This window comes from Vanellus vanellus (assembly GCF_965231255.1).
Source record: "Vanellus vanellus genome assembly, chromosome: 3".
NCBI lineage: Eukaryota > Metazoa > Chordata > Aves > Charadriiformes > Charadriidae > Vanellus > Vanellus vanellus.
In genome coordinates this window covers 127,824,754-127,847,787 of record NC_138907.1, presented here as the reverse complement: position 1 = coordinate 127,847,787, position 23,034 = coordinate 127,824,754, and the positions used below count along the sequence as shown (strand labels likewise).

General features: G+C 40.3%; 1 protein-coding gene across 2 annotated transcripts in view; it reads left to right on the top strand.

The window, feature by feature from the left end:
- FZD3 (frizzled class receptor 3) overlaps positions 1 to 23,034 on the top strand; it is a gene marked incomplete at both ends in the record, with an annotated part of 54,588 nt that overhangs the window by 6,758 nt on the left and 24,796 nt on the right. The window contains 2 exons of one of the 2 annotated variants that reach the window (XM_082480477.1): positions 19,298 to 19,494; positions 21,078 to 22,095. In XM_082480477.1, coding sequence (XP_082336603.1) covers positions 19,298 to 19,494; positions 21,078 to 22,095 — 1,215 coding nt within the window. The remainder of the gene's footprint in view (positions 1 to 19,297; positions 19,495 to 21,077; positions 22,096 to 23,034) is intronic. The other variant, XM_082480478.1, reaches the window with a different exon arrangement.

Genomic DNA, 23,034 nt, shown 5'->3' with positions numbered 1-23,034 from the left:
GCCAGGGAGAACTATGCAAAATTCACTGATCTTGGTTTATGTGATTGTGATTCCTACCTTCCGTGGAGCTGGGAGGTAGTACTGCCCCATTCCTCTTCTATTTCTGAGTGATTTTTTTTTTTTTTTATATATAAATAGGAAACATCTTTGGTTTTGAGCAGCAAGGATGGGGAGAATGTAGGGTAGAAGTTCCTTAACTTCTTCCCCCATTAATTCCATGTTTATCCCTTTCTGCCCCCCATCTTCTTTTGCCTTGCCTGTGCATTACACCCTCCTAAATCTCAGCAGTTTTCCTTGGCTTTCTGTATTCTTCAGTTCTGCATCCAAAACTCATAGAAGAATATAAAGCTAATGGAAAAGTAGGTTTTAATCAGCTGGTGTTTTGTAAGCACTCTAGTCTTAGACACTAATTTGCAGTAAGGATTGATTTTCTCTTTAGTGTGTAAGATTATGATGCCTACAGAACAATGGAACTGCACATGATCATAAGAAAGCAAACTGAGCACCAGCTGATTAAAGCCTACTCTTTCATTAACTTTATATTCTCTTATTCCCACTCTGAGTTTTCACCTTAGAAATAACCACATAAAGATTTGAGATTTTTCTTATTGTTAAACCAGAATGTCTCAAAGCTACAATTGCAAAGATGATTCTGCAGAGTACAGGCAGAGTAAAGGAGTGCCTAATAATGTGCTGTGTAGGAATTTTTGCTTTAGGAGTCCCTGAGGCTTGTCTGTTAGAAACACATCAGCTTGTGGTTTCAGTCTTGACCTGTAAAGGGCATGAGTGTTGTGCAAAGGTGAAATCCTGAGTGAGTAAGAACAATTTAGGAAGAACTAGAGCTGTTAAATCCCCAAGCAGATCCATACAAAAATTAGTATGATCTGACAATTTTGTAAAATGAGGCTTCTGAGGAGGCTGTTTCTTGAACGTAGCCTTAGATGGTCTCATATTAGGACCATCGATCCGATCTTTTTCAGACTGAGGTCCAGTGAAGTTCAAGATAATCTGAATGAATATTGAATATTCAATGAATACTGAAGCATTTAGACTCATCGGACAGGAAGAGCAGCCATGTGAGATAATGTCATGGTTTAGGCCTCAAACCAGGACAGATAATCATTTGGGTTCAGATAAAGCATAGAGCTATGCATATGTACCTACTTTGAAGTTGGTAGAGGCTTAAATAAGGAAGAAAGGAAAAGAGCCTTGTCTTTGGCTAGAAATCTTTTGAAGCAATTAACCCAAAGACAGTAATGTGCAGGAATAGGTGCACAAAAGATGGACTTTTTGGCTGCTGTTGCATACAGGTTTTTGTGTTTGGGAGAGTGTTGTGATTCTGACAGTCAGACTGCCAAATACAGGCTTACTGACGAAGGTATTTGTCAATGTGGATGTACCCAGATCCTCAACAGCAAACCAAATGGTTTTGTGGACCTAGATCATACCTGAGCATGTGGTCCATCTGAGTACAACAATCAGAGGGAATGTAAACTCTGACTGGCATTCTGAAGTAGAATTGATGCTTGCTTAATGTGAGCAATCACGATGGTGAGTCTCTGATTTTTCCCTCCGGGAGCCGTATCATTGCACTTAGAGAAACCAGATAAAGGTAATATGGTGCCATGCTGTAGACAGCAGCATGAAAGAATAGAGTACTGAAGAGATGCTTCTTCCTAAAAGGAATACAAAGACCACAAGGTTAAAACTTCTGCATGTAGGTCATCAGTGTTCAAATAGTTGAGGTAGGTAGCAGGTGTTAGAAACCCTTACTTTCTTTTGCTGGTCTAACAGACGTTCCCCAGAGGATAATTTCAGAAATACTGTTTTCTAATCTTTTATGTTTGTTAATGAGGACAAGATGCCAAAATGCAGACTAGTAGTGAGAGAGAAAATGGAGAGAAATAGGGTTTGGGTGTTTTCTTTTTTTCTTTTTTTTTTTTTTAAATCGATAAGCTACTGCTTGCACATTGCAGATGAACTCTGTTACCATGTTCATATTTTCTTGAATAAAAGATTAATTCTGAATGATGATTCAAGTGGAAATATGGAAACGAAGTTTAGCCTTAATAGTTTAGTGCAAGCATATGAAAAAAACATTAGTTTTATGTAATGATTCAGTTTAAAGTGAATGATCTACATCTTAATCAACATCTATTCACAGTGGGCTTGTTTTCAGGGTCATGAAGGCAGATGGCTCTGCATTGTGGCTAATTCTGTAGCATCTGGTGGAGGCTTAAAGAGGAATTATTAGGAAAGGTGGAATACACATGAATTTATTTTGAATATTTTAAATGACAATGTACTTTAGTCATTTGTAGCTTTATATCTGCAAGCATAAACTCAGAAGCAAAATAATGTTGTGCTGGGAATATTGGTCTTACAATTTACCATTCTTCTTACCTATTGCAAGCATACAGACATTCATTTCTATCCTTTGTATGCTTTTTCTCTACCTTAATCAAAATCTGCCAGCTGGTTCTCTTAGATGCAGCTGCTGTGGGACAATAAACATGTTTATATTGTATGCTCTAGTAGTACAGGTTAGTATTTGTTACGGTGACTAGACTTAGCCTTATATCTAGTAGTATGTGTAACTTAGAGGATATAGTTCTGCTGTATTATTACTGAAATAGCTTTCTTGTATTCTGCATGTACACACATTAGATTCTGTCCCTCCTAAGGCAGAAATCTAGTGTGTCCGCTATAGAATCAACTCACCACTTCTGTTTAGTCCAATTTAGGAAGACCTTTCTCTTCCCCCTTTACGCTCTTCTGATATGAAGATTATTTAGATATCTCACTTCTAACTTGTAAGCTGACGTAATAGGATGGAGGCTCTTTAGTTTTCTGCCCTTTCGCCTTGCCATTCTTTCAGAACGTGTTTTTTGTGCAAAAAGTTGGCAGTTATGTAAATAACGGTGGAGTACTTAAAAGTTGTGTGGCTTGGCTAGGATGTGCTTTTTATTTTGCTGGTCACTTGGAAGTGGTGTTTTTTTCCTAGCTTTCACTAGTTTGTGATGATGGTTCCAATTATAGGATAGTCTGATTCAGAAAGCAAGCCACAACAGACTGACAAGATGAGAATAAGTATGAAATAACAACTTAAGCACCAAGGAGCGGTTGCCATAAATTTTGCCATTTATCTTGCTGGTACAGCTGCAGTTTTCTTCTTTGTTTTGGGATACATTTGTGGTGATTTTATAGAAAGTTAGGATGGCTTTTATGGATTTGAATAATTTTTGTATCATGCAGTGTTCCTGTGTGGCTGTGGATCTATTTTGTTCTGTGGTATGAGAAGAATAATAATTCACCAGAGCATGTTTTTAACTTTCAAAGGACAAATCTTCTTAAATTCACGTGTGCCTCGTTTGTGCACTGCTGCCTTGCTCCCCATTTTGTATCCTGGTCATTAAGAGATGCAAAAGCTTGAGGGTTTTGCGACTTTCTGAAGGAAACGGAGCCAGTGTTTCACATATAGCACCAAAATGGTACTGGCCTGTGGGCTGCGGATTATCTGTAGTGGTTGAGGAACCCAGTGCTCTTGAGCCGAGTTCATTATTCAATCTTTCAACACTTTGGACCAGCAAAAAGCAACCTTTTTATAAAATGCCCTTCTAAAGAATATATTTGGTGTGAGAGACAGGCTAGTAGAAATGAAGTTGTGTAGGAAATTGGTAAATGTAAGAGCCTAAGAACAACAACATGAATTCAGACCAGAAATCTGTTTAGCCTGGTACTCTGGCACCCGATGGTGACCCACCGTGGGTGCTGTACGGAGCGGGTCAAGTATGTAACGTACATCTACCCTGGCTGTCCTTCCGTGTTCACCGGTTTGTGGCTTGGAAATGATGTACTGCATTAGTAACCTTTGATGTATTGTTCAACAAATTTATCAGTTTTCTTCCTGAACTCATACATTCTTTTAGCATCCACACAAATCAGTGGCATAGTTACATAAGTTAAAGGTGGTGCTTTTGTGTTTTTTTTTTTTTCTTTTCTCTTCAAATGAATCACGTGCTGTTTTTATGTTCCCTACCTTTTGTGCTGAAGATACAGTGAACAACTGGACCATAATTTTCCTTTATGTATCATTTGTGATTTTCTAGAGCTGTTCATGCTTCATCCTTCTGCTGTCTCTTTTACGAGGTACAAGTATAAAAGCATGCTGTATCTATATCTTGGTGTAGTATATGAATGCAATGCCATGTTAATATACTGCATGTAAATCTGCTCTATCAGATTGCTCTTGCAGTAACAATAACGACTAGACTATCTTCCATATTTTGCAGAACTGCTAGTGTAAACTGGCTCTGCATGTTCGAAGCCATAGCTCAACGGCAATCTTCCTGAAGCTGGGCTGTTTCTAAGTATCTGTGAGGCGTTTAGAAAATATCTTCAGCACCCATCCAAGTCACAGGGGAGTATTCAGCATCCTTTCAGGAGAACATTAAATACTCATGTCAGATTTGAGAATCAGATCTGCCTGGTTCCCCCGTGGTCTGATACAAATTAATTTGATGCCATTATATTAAAACAAGCACAAAGTTGGATACTTGGTCCTTAAAGTTTTATTCAAATTTTTTTCACTTGTAAGACTATTTTTTTTTTTTTCACTGTAGGTTCTAGCGTTGCGTTTTTAATGCCGCCTTTCCCATTTTGTTTCCCATCTTGTGAATTTGGCCATGATACTCCTCCTCCCCGCCCCTGTCCCGCAGAGTTAGTTCCTATGGTTACCCCCCCCTTTGTGGGGTGACAAAGGTTGGCATCTTGATTCTCCCCGAGCCGAATTCTGCCCTTTGACTCTCTCCCCTTTTCACACCCCTTGCTAAGCTTGGCCTCTTGCTCTGCTCGGAGGCTTGTCAGCCAGGGGGTTCCCATGGAAACGAGGAAGGAAATTTGAAAAGAGGAGAGGAGAGAACAGAAGCACAAAGGCTGGTTAATTTGAATTTGAACAAGGGAGGCAGGCTCCTTGTAGTTCATCTTTGTGTGTTGTAGAAACCTGAAATTTATCTTTTAAAAGTTGCTTTCAATTTGTAAACTTGTTTATATTCCCTGTTTCTTGATTTATAGAACAAAAGTTGTCATGTTTGTGGCACTGAGCAAGGAGAAACATCTTTCTTTTTAAATTCAATGAGAGAATTCTGGTCAGCCATTCATTTAGCTTTTTTCCTCTCACAGGTCCAAAAGCATCATTCATGTTTTTCATATTTTTCTCTGAAAACTTACATGTATTACATTTTTTGCCTTCATAATGATTTGGTCGTACTGTCAATTATCTAACATCTGTGCATCCTTTTTTTGTGGAGGAGTGGATGAATATATGCTGTTCAGAATCAGCAGACCCATTAGTTGAATCCCTGCTCATGAGTATTTCTTCTGGTTTTCAATTGTACATTTTTAGCATCGTGGTCTGATCTGGGCAGGTGCATTATGGAAATGTAACTGCAGAGAAGAATCCGGTAACAAAGTTTGACCTTGGATTTCAGTTGTGATGCTTACTGTCAATAATAAAGAATAAAAAACAAGAAAACAAAAAGGTGTGTCACGTGATAGTGCCTTTTGGGACATTTTGACTGCATATTTTACAAATGTGTTAAATAATTAAAGTTTGAAGCAAATTTGTTAACAGTGAAGTTACCTTGTCTTCAGATTTGCCTCTGTAGCTTTCTGAATGACAAATAGTCTGTCTAGTTCTTACAGAAAAATAGTCTGTACCTCATATAGAAGAAATACCATTTAAATGGTCTGATTTGAAAATTTGTCCTCCAGCTGCATTTTTACAAAATCTTGTGGCTAAAATACTGAAGAATCTCAGACCCTGAAGAGTACACTGGCATTTTCCTTAGTCTTACTTTGCAACTATGGGCGGGCAAATTATTCCGGTTATTCAGAATAACCTTAATTAAGTGGCATCACAAAAAAGGCAACATAATTCTTCAGATCCATCAGTTACTTTTTTCTGACACAACAGGAGGCAGTTGCTTTTGTCTGGAAATAGTAAGCTTCCAGGCTTTAAAAAATTTAGGCTTTGGTTCCCCTCCCACTTGGTACTAGTTGCTATTAGTAGCCAGGGTCACGGAGGGGACTCAAGAAAGGGACGTTGAATTGAAGCCAGGACTGTAAAAGACCTGTAGCTTGCAGTTCTGCTGCGGTGGTAGCCGATTCCTCTGACATAACCTGTTGTGCCCATCAGAGAGGAGCCAGTGTGACAGATTAAAGGACATGGTTTTGATCTCCGGATGTTTGTCCTCATCCGTGAGGTGGGAGGCAGTGGGAGCCAAGTACGAGTGAAATCAGCAAAGACCTACTGAGCAGAACTCATCGTGAAACATTAACAAATATATGTACGTACACTCCTATCCACTAGCCTGTCCCCATCCTGCTGCTTTGGAGGTTTAAGAGACAAAGGGAGCTGGAAAGCCAGCTCTGCAGTATGAACTTCCTATGGTTCTTCAGAGCAGAAACGCCCTCTGACTGGTCTTCTGTGAGCCCTGCTGTGGCTAACCAAAGGGGGCTTATCACAGCAGGCTTCCAGCCTTCCCTACCTTGTAGCCCCACACCTGGTCTTTGCTCAATTGCATTTTCCATCCTTTTAGACACAGATATAAAAGGGATTTTGCAGCGTTGGGCAGTTATTCAAAGAGGCAATCAATGGGAAGAACACACTTATCCCCTCTTGTCTCTTGCATCACCGTCAAATGCTTACATCTCCAAGCAATTTAATGCAGTCTTTCCTATTTATCTGACCTGCTCCTTTATAGCTGGATCCCGCTGATTCCATTCTTTGTTGATTCCCCTGTTTCAAACACCCCACCGTGTGTTCTGTACAGAACCTGACACACAGAGTAGATTCACAGTGCTTGTGAGTGTCACTTACTGTTTGAGATACGTTTTGAAGAGGTACTTCTTCCACAACAACCATAGATATTTGCTTCTCTTTATTCTGTCTAACTGGGAAAGAATTTGGGTCTATCATCCTGTCTAGGGGCCTCACAGAGTAGTTGCATACTCTTTTTGTCTTCCCTTGTTTCCTTCCATCCGTGTCCCCTCTCTCCTCCCACTGTTTTGTTAATCCCATTGTTGTGTTAGGTCTTGTCCTACTTGTCTAGAGTGTTTCAAAGACATGCAAGATACACTGTGGGAGCAATTTTTCCCCAAACTATGTTAGTGATACAGAAGAGAGCGAGGCACAAACTTCTGTCCCCAACGGGGAGAAACTTGTGAACCTTTGAGGGCAAAATATTATTTAATCTATTTTGAGAGAAGCAAGTGTGCTTTTAGGGTGCTGCAGAAACAAATAAGCAGAGGCACTGTGGGAATTCCTGTCAAATATTTATCTGGTAAATTATTAACTGTAGGGAAGAAAAATCGACTTTGGGAGCTTGTTTTTATTGTTAATTTGATAGTTTTGGTGAGGCTTTGGGAATTGGTCATTCCAGCGCTTGTGAGGGGGATAACAGCTTTCTGTCCAGTGGAAGTGTTGTACAATTGCAATTGTTTTTTTAATTCTCTTTCCCTATTCTCCCCTGTAGAGTTCATCTGTGACCTCAATAAATTGGCACTAAATGGGAGGAATAGTATCTTTTGATGAATCTTAAATTTTAATTTACAGCTGCTGTGTTCAGACATGTTTTTTAAAAATAGTTAATTATTAAAATTGAAGTCACCAACTAGTTATCTTAAAGCTTCTATTTTGAGCAGAAATTAATTTTCATCTAGTATTTTGGAGTAAATTGAGATTTTTCTCAGTCTTAACTTCTCTTCTCTGTCTGATGAAGTAGTGACCCTCTTGTAATTCTGTAATTAGGTAAAAGAAATATATGTTGGAATGGAAAATCTTTTTTAGAAAAGTTAAAAAAGCCATCCTTGTAGATGAAGTCAATGTTTGGTCAGAATGTATAGACTCACTGTAGAATTCTAATAATGAACGAAAAATCTCTTTCCAATGACTGAAAACTTCCCCCAAAGCCACCTCATTTTCCCATTGTTTGTGTCCAGCCGTATGTGCTGTACAGATAGCACACAGGAAGAATTTAATGTGTAAAACCAAAAGACAGAAAGTTGATCCCAAGATTCAACTAGCTGGGTCACCTTTTATTTTTGTAATGGCTTTATTGTACTTGATTGCAGTAACAGCAACAGTACAGGATGATTCTGTGCAGAGCTGCTGGTAACACTAAGAGACAATGTTGGTTTTTTACTCAAACTTCCAGGTAAATGTACAAGTTTTCCTGGATAAAATCTGAATTATATTATTATCTGCCCACATCTACTTAATTAATGCATGTGAAGAGTACTAAGTACTGCAGCTTTACTTTTCTTGTGTTAGAAATTCACTGAAATAATGGCAAAACCAGTTATAACCCCCTGACCATCCTTACAATCAAAATAGTCGGAACTGTAATTGGTGTATGAGAGGGAAGAGAAATGGTAACAGCTGTCATAGAGTGAATGGAAGGTGCTGTTGAATTGATATTTGGAGATGGCACAGCTTCATTTGGGTTGTGTCTTTCTCTAGTAAGTGCATACGGGGGGGAGCGGGGCTGCAGAGTTTGTAGAGTGTAGACCACACAGCCAAGAAAACCATCCTGCATTATTTATGCACATGGAACAACCTGCTGATTTTTAGAATTAGCTATACCAAAAGGCAGCTTAGTGTACTAGATTGATGGTATAGCTTTCCTGGAAATTAAGCATGAGGGAAACAAAATAAATAGTTGTCAAGCCAGTAGACAATATGTTTTAAATATTGCCTTGTGAAATATCCTTAATTTTGAGGCACAAAGATGGAAATCTTCTCTCCTATCCAACTGTTGACACGTGTGTGTATGTCTGTGCGTGTGTATGTCTGTGTGGGTATGTCTGTGTGTGTTTTTGCTGCTATGTAGATATAACAGATGGTTTGTAATGTTAGATTAAGACGCAGCTGTTAAAATATTAGCATTCACTTTACAGATAGACTTTGTTTGCTATTCAGAATAATTTTTATAGCATTAATCCAGCAAGATTATATTCTTACTTCAGTTTGCATCGTATTATTCATGTACGGAGTTGTATTGGATCAGTGTCATGCTCTGCTTCTTTCCAAACCATATATACAAAAAAAACCCTGACTTTTCTGTTGCTAGAAATGCATTATTGTATTACCTGAGTATTCCTTTTGATTTTCAATTTGGAAAATAAATATTGGGCAGAGTCAAGAAAAGTTTCAATATGTAGCCAAACACATCTGTAAAATCATTTGGCACAACTGATTTTGGTTTTTTATATAATAGTACATGACAGAGTAAGAGTCCTAGTGGATATTGCAAGACCATTCCCTGAAGTATTTAGGTTGGATTCCTTATGGGCTGTCATAGGAGTAAAATTCAGTCATTTAACCTATGCCCAAGGAGAGGTTGATCCTAATGTAGCCAGGTGAGACAAGGAGAGTTTTTGAGTGGTAATTCGTTCTTTAACAACACTGTCTGACGTTCATAGCTCAAGCAGTAAGTTTGTTTATTACGACAACTGAATCTGCCATTGTATTCTCACATATGAAACCAGGTGTTTCGGCTAGTAAGAGAATTTTGTGAGAGAATTTTCACAGCAGACTGGCTGCCAAGGGACTAGCAAATAGAGCTTCCTGCATTCGTTTAGTGTGTTTTTTCTCTTGCAGCCTTCTGTCTGCAAAAGCTTGTGCTCCTGGGTTTTAGCAGCATCCACGCCTGTTCTCTGCCGTAGCACGAGGTCTTTGTCTTCTGTGTTGCAGAGCTAATGCTATAAAACTCAAGGGTTTACCTTAAACATATCCATGCAGTGTTTCCTGGGTCTGGCTGGGTCCACAGCAGCTGAACTCTATTTTCAATGGTTATGAACACACCAATGTCCTGAGCAGCACAGCTTAGGGTTCAGTGTTAACTGTAAGGTCAGCTTAGCTGTGCCCTGGTTGGCCACATCGTGGTTGAACTTGATGATCTTAAAGATCCCTCCCAACCTAGACAATTCTATGATTCTGTTTTTTGTCCTCCAGTAACATGTCCTTTTTGCACCAGAATTTGCCCAAACCTATTGGAAGGTCGTTAAGGAGCTAAATCAGTAAAAAACTAAGCTTAGAAAAAAGTGAATTGATCAACCCAGGAAAGATATTTAGATGCTAACACTTAAAGGTCTCAGCATTCAGGATCTTACCCTGACTTTTTCCACTACTACTAATGGTCCAAATACAGCATGTGTGGCTTTGGTTTCATGGGCAGTTTAAATCAATGTTAAACCCAGGTCAGTGCGAAGGAGGTGGGTGGCAGGGGAGAGGGCAGGGGTCGATAAACTTATGCCCATTGTGAAACTGCACCCTGAAGTGCCTTAGATGACAACTGTACTTTGTCCTCATTTCACAGCCATATAGGAGGAGGATGATGACAACTGTACAGTTCACGTTTACTTTTAAGGGAGTCAGCATACTGTACATTCCTTTGGTTAGTCTGTTGAGAAGCACTTTGGCTTGAATGTCAGAATTCAGAAAACAAACCTTCTTCCATCCTCATCCCACTGTAAAACATGGAGCTTCACGTAGTCTGCATTGGCTTGTAATATTAGGCTGTCTTAGGTATTCTGCTACGTCAGCTGTGTAAAAAAGCCACAGTTAGTTAAGTCACACATGAAATAGCAGAAGTCATCAAGCCTTTGAGAAATAAAAGTAAATTGTCTTCAACAGGAGTATTCAGTGTTGCTTTCATCGTATTTTAGAAATCCAACTTGTCTAATTTTTATTCTGCAGGGTATTAATGTTATTATGTGGCAGACGCTGTCATTCTGTATGTTGATGGCAGTAAAAATGAAAAGGTGAAGCAAATCTGATTGGTGATTTTGCAGCTTGTCTATGTCTTTATCTGTATCTTCCTTCGTGTTTCCTATTTTTAGAAATTCCCTTTTTATGAGCTCTGAAGAACTTGACCTGGCTACCGACTCCATTGTATGCTCTCAAGTTAGTGTCAAGTCTTCTAACAAATCATCATACCAAATGCTTTTCCTCCTTCACTCAGCAAGACAAATTTTTGAGCACTGTGCCAACAGTGAATTGTTTATACTCTTCACTCCTGTTATCCTTCAAGGAGACAGACCTCCCTTGAGTTGGCAGAAATAGTCCATGAGTCCCTGACATGCAGATCAGTCTGTGGTGGCAGAGCTGAGGGAAAGAAAAGGTTGTTATCGCTAATGCTCCACTTCTCATAATGGTTGTCTTTCTTCTTCCCACAGTGCCAACAGCACTGGAGCGTTTTTCGGCAGGCATCAAAGCAGTGATCACACTCAGTTTGTACTTGAAAGGTTGTCTTTGCAACCACAGGAGACAGAAATGTGTCATTTAAGTGAAAAATATTGTTTTGTCAAGAAATAGAGCTCCTGCCCGGTAGTCTCTTGCTTGTCTGGGCAAGTGTGCTTTATAGTGTCTTGTCTTAATAGTATCTAAAATGCGGTCCAGAGGACTGTGTATTTATTTCTTTGTGATACTTTGGAATTCTCCCAAGCCCATCACAGCAGACATATGGAGAAGAAGGAGGAAGTCCAAGCAGTCTCAGCTGTCTTATAAAAACTAACACTTCTTGCAAATGGAAATTGTTACCAGGACCACCCATCTGCATTCATCGGTTCCTAAAACATAAAGATCACATTTAGGAAAAGTGCAAATTGACAGATGGATGCCATCTTTTCAGTGTCTTCCAAAGGAACTTCAGAATTTAAAATGAAGCAGGAGACCTCTTTAAAGAAGAAGAGCAGATGGCTCTGCTTTTTAGTCATATAGACAGAGATTAATATCATTCGCTGTCTTTTAACTACTTTCGTCTTTATCCTACATCTTTTCCTGCAGTTGAGAAGTTAACGTTAGCTGTCTGTTTACAGACCAGAAAGCTTAGGATGGTTTGCATGATTGCTGCCCTTTCACAAGTAAGCCAGGTAAAATAATTGGTCTTAGGCTTTAAAGTAAATAACAGGGTGATTGTCTGGTTCAACCTATAGCATGAGAAAAATATAATTTAAAACCATACTAATTACTTGACATTTCTATTGTTGGAATTACTTAATAGCTATTGTGGACTTATATTTTTAGGACTAAAGTAAATAATCTGAAAGTTTTTGCTTCCCAGTCCCTAAAGTAGTACAGTGTCAATCCAGTCCTCATTGCAACCATAATTTTTCCAGCTAACATTAAGTTACGAGACATGGGATATCAGAAGGCAGTGGGTTATGTGGTTCGCAAGGGTTCACCCAGATAATATGAGAATAGCTTTTTTCCATGCTGAAGAGGAAAGCTTAACAAGCAACCAGAATTGTGACTCCATTTGGCTTTTCATACCTGCAGCACTGTACAAAGTTAAAAATAATTACCAAAAAAAAAAAAAGTATACCTAAGTTTCTCCAGACAAGGAAGTTAATGGTGAACGTTATGCTAAGTATTCTACACTAAATTTGTCTTGGCACCGTGCATTAAAAGCAGGCTTGGGCAAATTAGCCTATTGCTTTTTGAAAACAGAATCAAGTGTCCATGCAAGCGAGCTGCACTTCCATAGTCACATTAAGTTGAGCAAATGTGGAAAAGAAACGGACTTATACACACCTGACTGTGTGTTTCTGGCCCTTTCTGCAACCATTCTTTATATGGCCCTACTTAGCTCAGGGCCCTATTAAGTGGAGAAAAAAAAAAAAGTAGCTTTTTGTTAGATCCGGCTATGGTTTTTCAAAGTTCATGCTCCAGCTCACTGCTCTTTGCAAACCACCAGCTCTGTTACTTGCTGTAGCTGACCCTGCCCTGGCAGGGGGTTGGACTAGATGATCTCCAGAGGTCCCTTCCAACCCTGACCAGTCTGTGATTCTGCTGTGCCTGTGTGAGCACTCCCTAATCTTCTTCAGGAAGCACCCCTTAGGTTAAGGCAGGACTCTCAAGTACAGCCTCATTTGAAGTTAGCATCAGCAGTTGAAGTACTACAGCAGTTGTGCAGCTCAGGATATCAACTTAGAACAAATATTTTCAGGTTAAGTTTGTGTACCAGCATGACTGTGGGCTGTAGGCTCCAGCAGGATTCAGAGGAGCGTGCAGGTCAGAGGTATTGGAGAACAAATTTCCACTGTCTCAAGAAAACCAATTCTGCTTGTAAGAGTCTCTAGAGAGCGTTCACACCAACTGTCAGAGCTGTGAGAGCAGTTCAGTCAGAGAAGACGTGTAGTTATCAAAAGCAGGAGGCAGTAACGTGGTCAGGCTAACTAGCTGTTGTCTGAAGAGTTAAATCTATCTGCAGCTCCTCGGGAGGCAGCCTGGAAAGGATTATTGCCCGGGCACTTTGAGAAACAATTAGATTTTTTTCCTAATGAATAGCAAACTAAAATCAAACATAGGGCAAGGCAGGACAGAAAGAGCGGATCATGTGGCTGGCCTGAGAGAGGATACGCCCTGAGGCAGTTGCTTCCACCAGAGAATTGCACCAGTAATTGATAGTCATAGCATTGCTCTTTTCCCGTGAGCCTGAGGGAAGAGAACTTCCCTCCTTCCGTCTATGAGTTTATGAGAATGCTTCCTGTTCGGATTTCTGATAAAAGAAAGGAATATATAAACAAACGGAATCGTGAAAGAGCAACAAAATAATTTCATTTAAATCTTTCAATAGTGTTACTTCCCAAATAACAGCCAGCTAAATGGCTACCGCCATGTAAAATTAAAGGTAGAATTTGGTTTATTATCTGTCATTAATAAAAGTCTGAAACTGTAACGTAGTTCCACAGTGTATTTATAGTTGGAGTTACTGCTCTTGCTTTGTAACCAAAAGTGAGAAATTGTTTAAAAAAATTATTTGGGGGGCAAAATCTACACATATCATCCCAGCTCTGCTTTCTCCTTCATCCCCTCCTGAAAAAAAAAAAAAAGGAAAAGAAAAACAAAGGTAAGCAGGAAATTTCTACTCTCTGTTAGAGCACGGCCGTGAAAACGTTGCGCAGGGTTTGTCTTTTCAGCAGATAGGAATTGTAGGGAGGGAAGGAGCTGGGGCCATGCTGCTGGGAGCTGGGAAATTTCCTAAAGGCAGGTTTGCTATCAGCAAAGAAAATTCTGGGAAAGAGGGGAAAAAAGAGATGGGTAAGGTTGGACTGCAAGTTGGACTGCTCTGAGGAAAGCAGTGCTACGGGATCGTGGCTTGTTATTCGGTACACAACACCTGCACAGCAAAGCAATGGAGGGGTGAGAGTGTTCTGTCTCAGCCTGGAAAAAGTCGGGTTCATAATGCTGCCGTTGTCACTGGGTTTGAAGGAATTTGCATGGTCATAAAGATTGCTCTCAGAGGTGGAAGGACCAGTGGGTGTACAACTGTAGATATACTATACAGTTATGTGATCTGGCATATTTTAAATACTTAAGTACCATCAGGAGCGAAGAAGTGTTTATCTCTTCTTAAACATTTATCTCTTCCCCTTCTTGGATTTCCCAGGACTTGGCCTGAATTATTGAAATCAGTTGGGCTAGCACATCTTCTCTTGTCCCTGTCCTCTTCCTTTTTCCTCTGTGTGTTGAGTTGTTCAGGAGGCGTTCCTCAAAGGCACGTCCCATTTAAACAGGGAGCCTTTTGTTAGGCACCGAACTGGAATAGGGCTAAATGTCATAACTTGCACTGCAACCTCGGGCAAGAGCATAAAAAAAGTCTCTTCATCTCCCTGGCTTTATTTTTAATAGTGAATAACAGAATCAGTAGGTGGAAGTGACTTTTCATCTGAGTAGCTTCAACAAAGTAAGATAATTTTAGAGATAGGGTGCTTACAGACCGAGCTGCTCACAGGCACAAACACTGCTGTTACAGGTTGAAAGCAAGCGAGTCTTTTTTCTGCATTACAAGGAGTAGTTGTAGGGTGTTTTCTTCTTGTGTTGTCTAGCTTAGCCTCTTCATGAATTTAGAATAAACTGGTTTCGTATAATTCATAAGAGTTTTTGTCTGCCTGCAGTTGCTGTTTTGAGAGCCTGGATGGTGTGAGAGGCCTGAAGTTCCTGAGAAACAGAACAGCCAGCACTAGGGGAACGGTCCTATTAAATTACCCCTACTGAAGTGTGTTTCTGCAGTGTTGTTGGGGTTGAGAATATCTGTACTGTGTTTCGAGGAGTATGCCAAGGCCACACTCAAACCCAGACTTCTTTTCTGCAGCGATAAAGAACCCTAAGTGCAGCTAGCATGCCCTCCAGGGCCCGAGGGACTTTATTAGGGAAGATTCAGTTACACTAGTGCTACTTCAGATGTTTCGGTGTCTTCAACCCAGCCTCCAGCTGCTGTGCCAGAAGGGAGTGGGTCCCTGCATAGACCCTGTGCCATGTCTGTCAGGCCCAAGAGAGGGCAGATCTTGTGCTTGATCATCCAGGCCCATGTGGATGTTTTAGAAAATGAATGGCATCTTAGCTAGCAGGAGAAGCCGGTGTTTCGGCAGCTGTCTCGCAGCCTGCGTATTTGAGCACCCTGTAACTTAGCCCTGGGGCTGCTGAAGGGGACAGCCTGCTCTTACTGAGAGCGCTCTCTCAGACCCTGGAGCCATTGCCAAAGAGCACCATCTGCATCCCCATCTTTGGATGTTTCCTGTCTCGGTTCCAATATTGCCTCGGACACCGTTGCCCAGTGTCATCTGGAGTCGGCTGAAAGCTTTTGCGACAGCCGCCTGCCCCTAGCAGGATCAACAGGATACAAGGAAATATTGGTACCCTTCTGTTCCCTTGAACTTGATTTACTGCTTTTCCTTTGCTTCGCAATAGACAAGATCTGGAGCTCTGTTTGCACAGTTTTCTTATGTGCACACCCTGAGATCATCTGGGATCTTCCTAAATGGTACAGCTTTCTGCAGATCAACCAAAACCAAACAGATCTTTTAATGAAGGTGAAGTAGCAGGAAAAGAGAAATTTCTGAAACATCTTTTTTTAATGGAAGGCGTATCAGAGGAGAGTAGTAGAGCGTTTGTCAGCAGAACTTGAAATTTAGGTATGGGTACATGCAAAACTGCAGTGGCAGGTGGTGAGACTTTGGCAGGGGTAGGCATTCAGCTAGTAGTTCTTTTTCCATAAATATATGACTTCATTTTCTTACTTTGAAGGTTCTTTGAAAAGAAGGAAAGTTAAACACTTCCTAAAATAAAAGTGGAGTTTTCCTTTTATTTTCTCTTGCCATCAAATAAAGACTATTATCTTATGCTTTTCCAGTCATGTCATAACTGTCTAGAATCAATTTCTTGGATCCTTGTTGTCAACTTTAACTGGGTTATAGGCAATAACTATTTAAAAATAAAACCAAATATGCATCTGAAGTAAATGTTCAGCCAAATCGAAAGTGTTCCTTGAGTAACTATGAGCTTGTAAAGGTAAATACTTTCCAACTGTTGCTTCCTTTTTCCTTGTCAATAGCTCTGAAAGCTTATACTGCTCTTCATACAAGCTATTGCCAACTTGCACGGCTCTGTTGTTGTGTGACAATATTTTCAAAAATGCGTAGCACTGAAGAGAGTTTAATTAGCTTGGTAAATAATAATTATGTTTAAAAAATCAGTAAAATCACAGCATGGTTGTGTCTTGTATTCCAAAAATGAAGCTTTCACAGAGCAAAGGAGGTGGATTGGAAGAGTAAAGAGGTGATAAGGAAGACCTGAAATGTGAAACTTTTCCTTATAATTTCATAGAATCGTAGAATCATAGAATGGTTTGGGTTGGAAGGAACCTTAAAGATCATCTAGTTCGAACCTTCTGCTATGGGCAGGGACTCCTCCCACCAGCCCAGGTTGCTCAAAGCCCCATCCAACCTGGCCTTCAACACCTCCAGGGATGGGGCCTCCACAGCTTCCTTTGGCAGTTTGTTCCAGTGTCTCACCACCCTCATAGTGAAAAATTTCTTCTAATATCTATTCTTATATATCTGCCTTCTTCCGGTTTGAAGCCATTCCCCCTTGTCCTATCACTACATGCCCTAGTAAAAAGTCCCTCCCTAGCTTTCTTGTAGGTGCCCTTCAGATACTGGAAAGCTGCTCTAAGGTTTCCCCGGAGTCTTCTCTTCTCCAGGCTGAACAACCCCAACTCTCTCAGCCTGTCCTCATAGGAGAGGTGCTCCATCCCTCTGACCATCTTTGTGGCCCTTCTCTGGACCCACTCCAGCAGGTCCATGTCCTTCTTATGTTGAGGGCTCCAGAGCTGGACACAGTACTCCAGGTGGGGTCTCAGAAGAACGAACTAGAGTGGCAGAATCCCCTCCCTCGTCCTGCTGGCCACACTGCTGGGGATGCAGCCCAGGATGCGGGTGGCTTTTCTGGGCTGCCAGCCCACATTGCCAGCTCATGTTGAACTTCTCATCCACCAACACCCCTAGGTCCTTCTCCTCAGGGCTGTTCTCCATCCATTCCCCGCCCAGCCTTGTGGATTGTGCTTGGGATTGCCCTGAACTAGATGTAGCACCTTGCACTTGGCCTTGTTGAACTTCATGAAGTTTGCACAGGCCCACCTCTCCAGCCTGTCTAGGTCCCTCTGGGTGGTATCCCTTCTAGTAATTGTCATTTGTATTGCCACAGAAGGTGACCTACTTTTTGTTATTGGGTGTGTTCTGTTCTATAGTTTGGAAAAAGAAAATGTTGAGTCGGTTTAAAACACTTCTCAGGAAATTGCTCTTGGAAAATGTAATCTTTCCACAGCCCACTCTTCAGCTTTGGTTATAATACGATTTAGGTTTTATATATAGATATATAGCAGGTTCATCTGTGCTTCTGCTATTGCATCACAAATTCTGAAGATTAGACTTCTTGCTCTCTAATCGTGCTAGGCTCTGGAGAAGAGGAAACTGGTGTGAAGATAATAGATTTTTATAAAAATCTATCTAGAACAGAGGTTATGTGAGCATTGCCATTGATCAAGCGACGGTCACCGTTTCCCTTCAAGCTGTGATTTGAAGTCACTGCTGTTTCTCCAGTCTGGAGGTAGCAGAGTAGTTCAGCATTCACATGTTGTTTTGTTTTATTCAGAGTTATAAGTTCTAATGTATTTTGATATTCTGTAGTTCCACTGTTAAGAGAATATAATTGATCTTATATTAATATCCAAAGATATGGTGAGGCTTTGTGTAGTGGTAGGAGCCGCACAAACTCAGAATAAGGTATTGATTGACTCCTGGAGAGTTTTAAAGACAAGCCATAACAAGAGCAAAACGAACCCACACTGGATAGTAAGAAGATAACATGGATTATCAACGTGTACCAGTTTTTATGAAGACATAAATCCCTGTCCTACTTTTTTCCTTCTTTTTCATTTTCAGAAATACTTAAGAACAGCTGTGTGGTAGAGTATCTCTCAGTGCTTCCATGGAGTGTTGCTGTCACTATTACTTAAACCTGTTGTAAGGCAACATAGTAGCACAAGACACCAGTTATTTTTTCTGACTAATTTTTTTCAGGCTTTGATTTCACAGTGCTTTCTGGTGGTTAGTGAAGAAATGACATACTTACTTTGACTCCACTGTGATCACAGCCCTGTTCTGGAAGCTAGAAAATTCTATGAGAATTTATATAACGATGATAGCATGCACATTGGGACTGTTTTCTGTCTACGGATATACTCTGATGGTAGAACTGAGATTTTAACAGATGGGTTCTCATCAGTTGGATAAGATGCTGTGGGAAGAACACAATGGAAAACGTCCTGTGTTTGCGTTTTGTAGAAAGATATGAAGAACACTTCATATCTTTCTACAAAACACTGCCGAAGAAATTTAAGAAATAGATTATTTACAATTTTTATGTTGTGATCTGAAAATATTGTTTGACAAATCACAGTATGCTATATTTCTATACTGTCAAGGAATCTTGCATTATCTAACATTCCTGATTGTAATCTCATCAACAGAATGCAAGTTTTTCATATCATCCTGCTAAATAAGCAGCTAGCTGTTCGCGATGTGTCTGCCAGCTACACAAGCACTAAAAGGAATCAAGTTTATATGACTGTTATTGGAAAGTGTGAAGCTAAGTCTGAATCCTCAGAGGTGTTTAGCTGCCTAATTCCCATTGATTTTAATGCAAATCGAGTATGTAGATGTCCTTTGTGAATCTTTGTCATTGTCCCCAGGCTTCTTGATTGCCTGTCTTCCTAAAATAGGTAAGTGCTGTGTTATGATGATAGCTTTTTCCAACAGACAAATTTCAGAAAAAGAAGGTTGTGGTTACGGCTGTGAAAGCCCTAACACTTCAGGAGACAAATTATAGCTTCCTGCTGAAGTGTTCGACAACACTGCTGTTTGTAGGTATTGAATTTTCCTTTTTATTTTCTAGCCCTTTCATCCGATGGTGAATTTGGAATGCTCCAGAGATTTTCGACCATTTCTGTGTGCCCTCTATGCCCCTGTGTGCATGGAGTACGGCCGTGTCACTCTCCCTTGCCGCAGACTCTGTCAAAGAGCATACAGCGAGTGCTCCAAACTCATGGACATGTTTGGGGTCTCTTGGCCTGAGGATATGGAGTGCACCAGGTGAGCAAATCCGTTTTTTTCAGAGTCCCAGGACAAAATTTTGGTATGATCTAGGATGTTTTTTATGATCTGAAACAGACATTTTAAATGTGTTCCATTACAAGTGCCCTTATTTTCCCTTCCATTTGTGTAACAGCCTGTTTCCTCGGGTGGAAACTGAGTTCATATTTCTATCATCTGCCCAAGAGATGAGTTGAAAACTTCTGTGGGCAATTACTGTAAACTGCACATGCATATTCTTAAATGAATGAATATACCCGTCTATTTTTCTTCTTTGTCATTTATGCTGACCTGGTTTTGTCTGCAATGCTGAAGCTTAATAGGTGATACTGCTATAAATTTCTCTGAGACTTAGGCAAAATTGCATACGCTGGAGATTAATAGTCCCTTTTTCTGAAGGGGGAGCTGGCTGTTATTGCTGAGAGTATAAAATCTCAAAGCTCTGTTTTCAGAGCGTCTACCTCTTGTTGAGCTTTTGTGCAAACAGATGTTTTCAGCTTTACATTACACAAATAACCTTATAGAAAAGTATTTTATGATGTTCAAATCTATTTGAAACAGAATATACATGAAATTGAAAACAATATCTTTATGCATTATTTTTTATAAGTGACTCTAACAGCTAATAAAATACCGGAGCACAAACAGGAAGAAATAGTCTCTCTTACAGTTGGATTGGAGAGAGTGAAAAACAATTAAAACTTGTTTTAGCAAAAGAGTAAGTCAGAGGATGCTTCTAGGTCCTGATAATCTGGATGAAAGATGGCTCTAACTCCCTACTCTGAGCGTATGCCTGGGCCCTTTAGGTCCTCCCAATCTCCTCAGTAAGGCCCACTTAGTGAAATTTCAAAACCAGATCTAAAACTACTGAAACTTTGCTGGTGCTATGCTAGTGCTGTTCTGCCAGAACGTGAACTGTCACAGAGGAAGAGGCATATGTAGCTTCTGCTGTGCTTGCTGAGGTGATAACATCTAGCAGAGGGAAGAATGGGACAGCTACATGTGGAATCCCTCCAGTCTCTCCTTCTGAACTTCAGACTGCGTCTCCAGCAGCCCTTAGCCTCCAGTCAGAGTTTTTCTAAATTACGGAAATATCATCTTCATAATTTTGATTTATTAATGCTAGTAGCAGTGCTAGGTTGGATTTTTGGTCTAACTAGCTCACCATCCTGTCTGGTAGCAGCTAGTACAGTTGCTTATGGAAAGGTTTTAAAATGTTCTTATAAAATCATGTTTCCTTGGGCATATAGTCTCAGTTTACAGTAAGCCTAAATTTATAGACTTCCTGAGATGGATTTTGTATCCTCACCTTTGTGCTTAAAGCCCCAATGGGGCCCTTGTCCATTTATTTCTCTGGTTTATTTTTAAACGTATTTTGTAGTTTCAACATCCACTGCGTTCTGGGACAATGAGTTCTAGAGTTTGTTTAAACATAGCATAGTATTTCATGGATTATCCATTATTTGGATTGTCTTTGTTTTCGCTCTGGTTAAGGTGTCTGAAGTCAGATATATGAATAAGGTTATTAATCTTTGCAAAGTATGTGTATATTTCTTGTAAATAATTCTTTTCTTACTTTTTAGATTCCCAGATTGTGATGAGCCATATCCTCGTCTTGTTGACCTCAATTTAGCTGGGGAGCCCACAGAAGAGGCCCCAATGGCGGTACAGAGGGATTATGGTTTTTGGTGCCCTCAGGAGTTGAAAATAGACCCTGATCTGGGTTACTCTTTCCTGAGGGTGCGGGACTGTTCCCCTCCATGTCCAAATATGTACTTTCGGCGTGAAGAGCTCTCCTTTGCTCGTTACTTCATCGGAGTGATCTCCATCGTCTGCCTTTCTGCCACCTTGTTTACTTTTTTAACTTTTCTGATCGATGTCACAAGATTTCGCTATCCAGAAAGACCGATAATATTTTATGCTGTCTGTTACATGATGGTGTCACTAATTTTCTTCATTGGCTTTCTCCTCGAAGACCGAGTAGCGTGTAACGCATCTAGCCCTGCCCAGTACAAGGCTTCCACAGTGACACAGGGCTCTCACAACAAAGCTTGCACCATGCTTTTCATGGTGCTCTATTTCTTTACCATGGCTGGCAGTGTTTGGTGGGTCATTCTTACCATCACGTGGTTCCTGGCGGCTGTGCCAAAATGGGGCAGTGAAGCAATCGAGAAGAAGGCGTTGCTCTTCCACGCCAGTGCCTGGGGCATTCCAGGAACTCTAACCATCATCCTCTTAGCAATGAATAAAATTGAAGGTGACAATATTAGCGGCGTATGTTTTGTTGGCCTCTATGATGTGGATGCATTAAGATACTTTGTACTTGCACCTCTCTGCCTGTATGTTGTTGTTGGAGTTTCCCTTCTGCTAGCTGGCATTATCTCTCTCAATCGGGTTCGCATTGAAATCCCATTAGAAAAAGAGAACCAGGACAAACTAGTGAAGTTCATGATCCGGATTGGTGTGTTCAGTGTTCTGTACCTCGTGCCACTGTTGGTTGTAATTGGCTGCTATTTCTATGAGCAGGCTTATCGAGGTGTGTGGGAGACGACGTGGTTTCAAGAACGCTGCAGAGAATATCACATCCCGTGTCCCTATCAGGTGAGGAAACCAATATGACGTATTCAGGAGTGCAGAAAATGGGTAATGAGGGGATATGTTAAGACTTACTTGTCATCCCTAACTGAAAGTCCCGCTGTTCCTACAAGGGAAGGTTCTTGCTGTACTCAAATTATTTGGCTAATGCATTAGGCCTTCTGGAAGACTGGGTATTATTGGAAAATTGGAGGCTTGCGTCAGCTGCTTGGTGTTTTTTGTGGAGTTGCTGGGCTGTTTGGGACCTATACGGAACATAAAGATGCTATTTTAAACCAACTTCAAAAACAGCGCTTAATGAGTTTATTTTTGGTCATTAGAGACGTGTTAGAAGTTTTGCTCTGAAGGAATTTTGGCATTTAAACTGAGTTGTCATCAACCTGACTACTGCTTTTTCTAGTTTTTGTTGTCCATCTGTAACAGTTTAGTTGCTTTGATTAGCCTAGAGGTTTTGTGCTCGTTTTAGAGCAGTCTATGCATGTGTCAAGAATGTCTATATAAAATCGTACTTGAAGTGTCTTCTGAAGAAAACCAGAGCTTACAAATCATCAGTTTTGTTTTTTCCAAGAAAATCACACTCATCTGCTCAGTTTGTTTAATTGACTTATCACAGGAAGAGGAGCCTCTAAGAGCACTAGATATCAAATTGTCCACTGTTTACTTCAGTATTATGCTGGTGCAGTTGCAAAGAAAGTATTGTAAGTACTAATTACTTGAAGCCTACTTTCCTTTTTGAGCCAAAGCGGCAAATTGGGTTTGGAGTGGTACTGCATAGATATTTTCTGCAACTTATTTGAAAGCAACTTTATTTTAAGCAGGTTATACAGCAAGCATCTATTATATAGCTGCACACACAGACGTATTAAAAAAAGTTAGTATTTTGGCTCTAAAGTAGTTAAAACACCAGCTGGATCATCAAAGCTCACATTTTAATGCAATAAAATA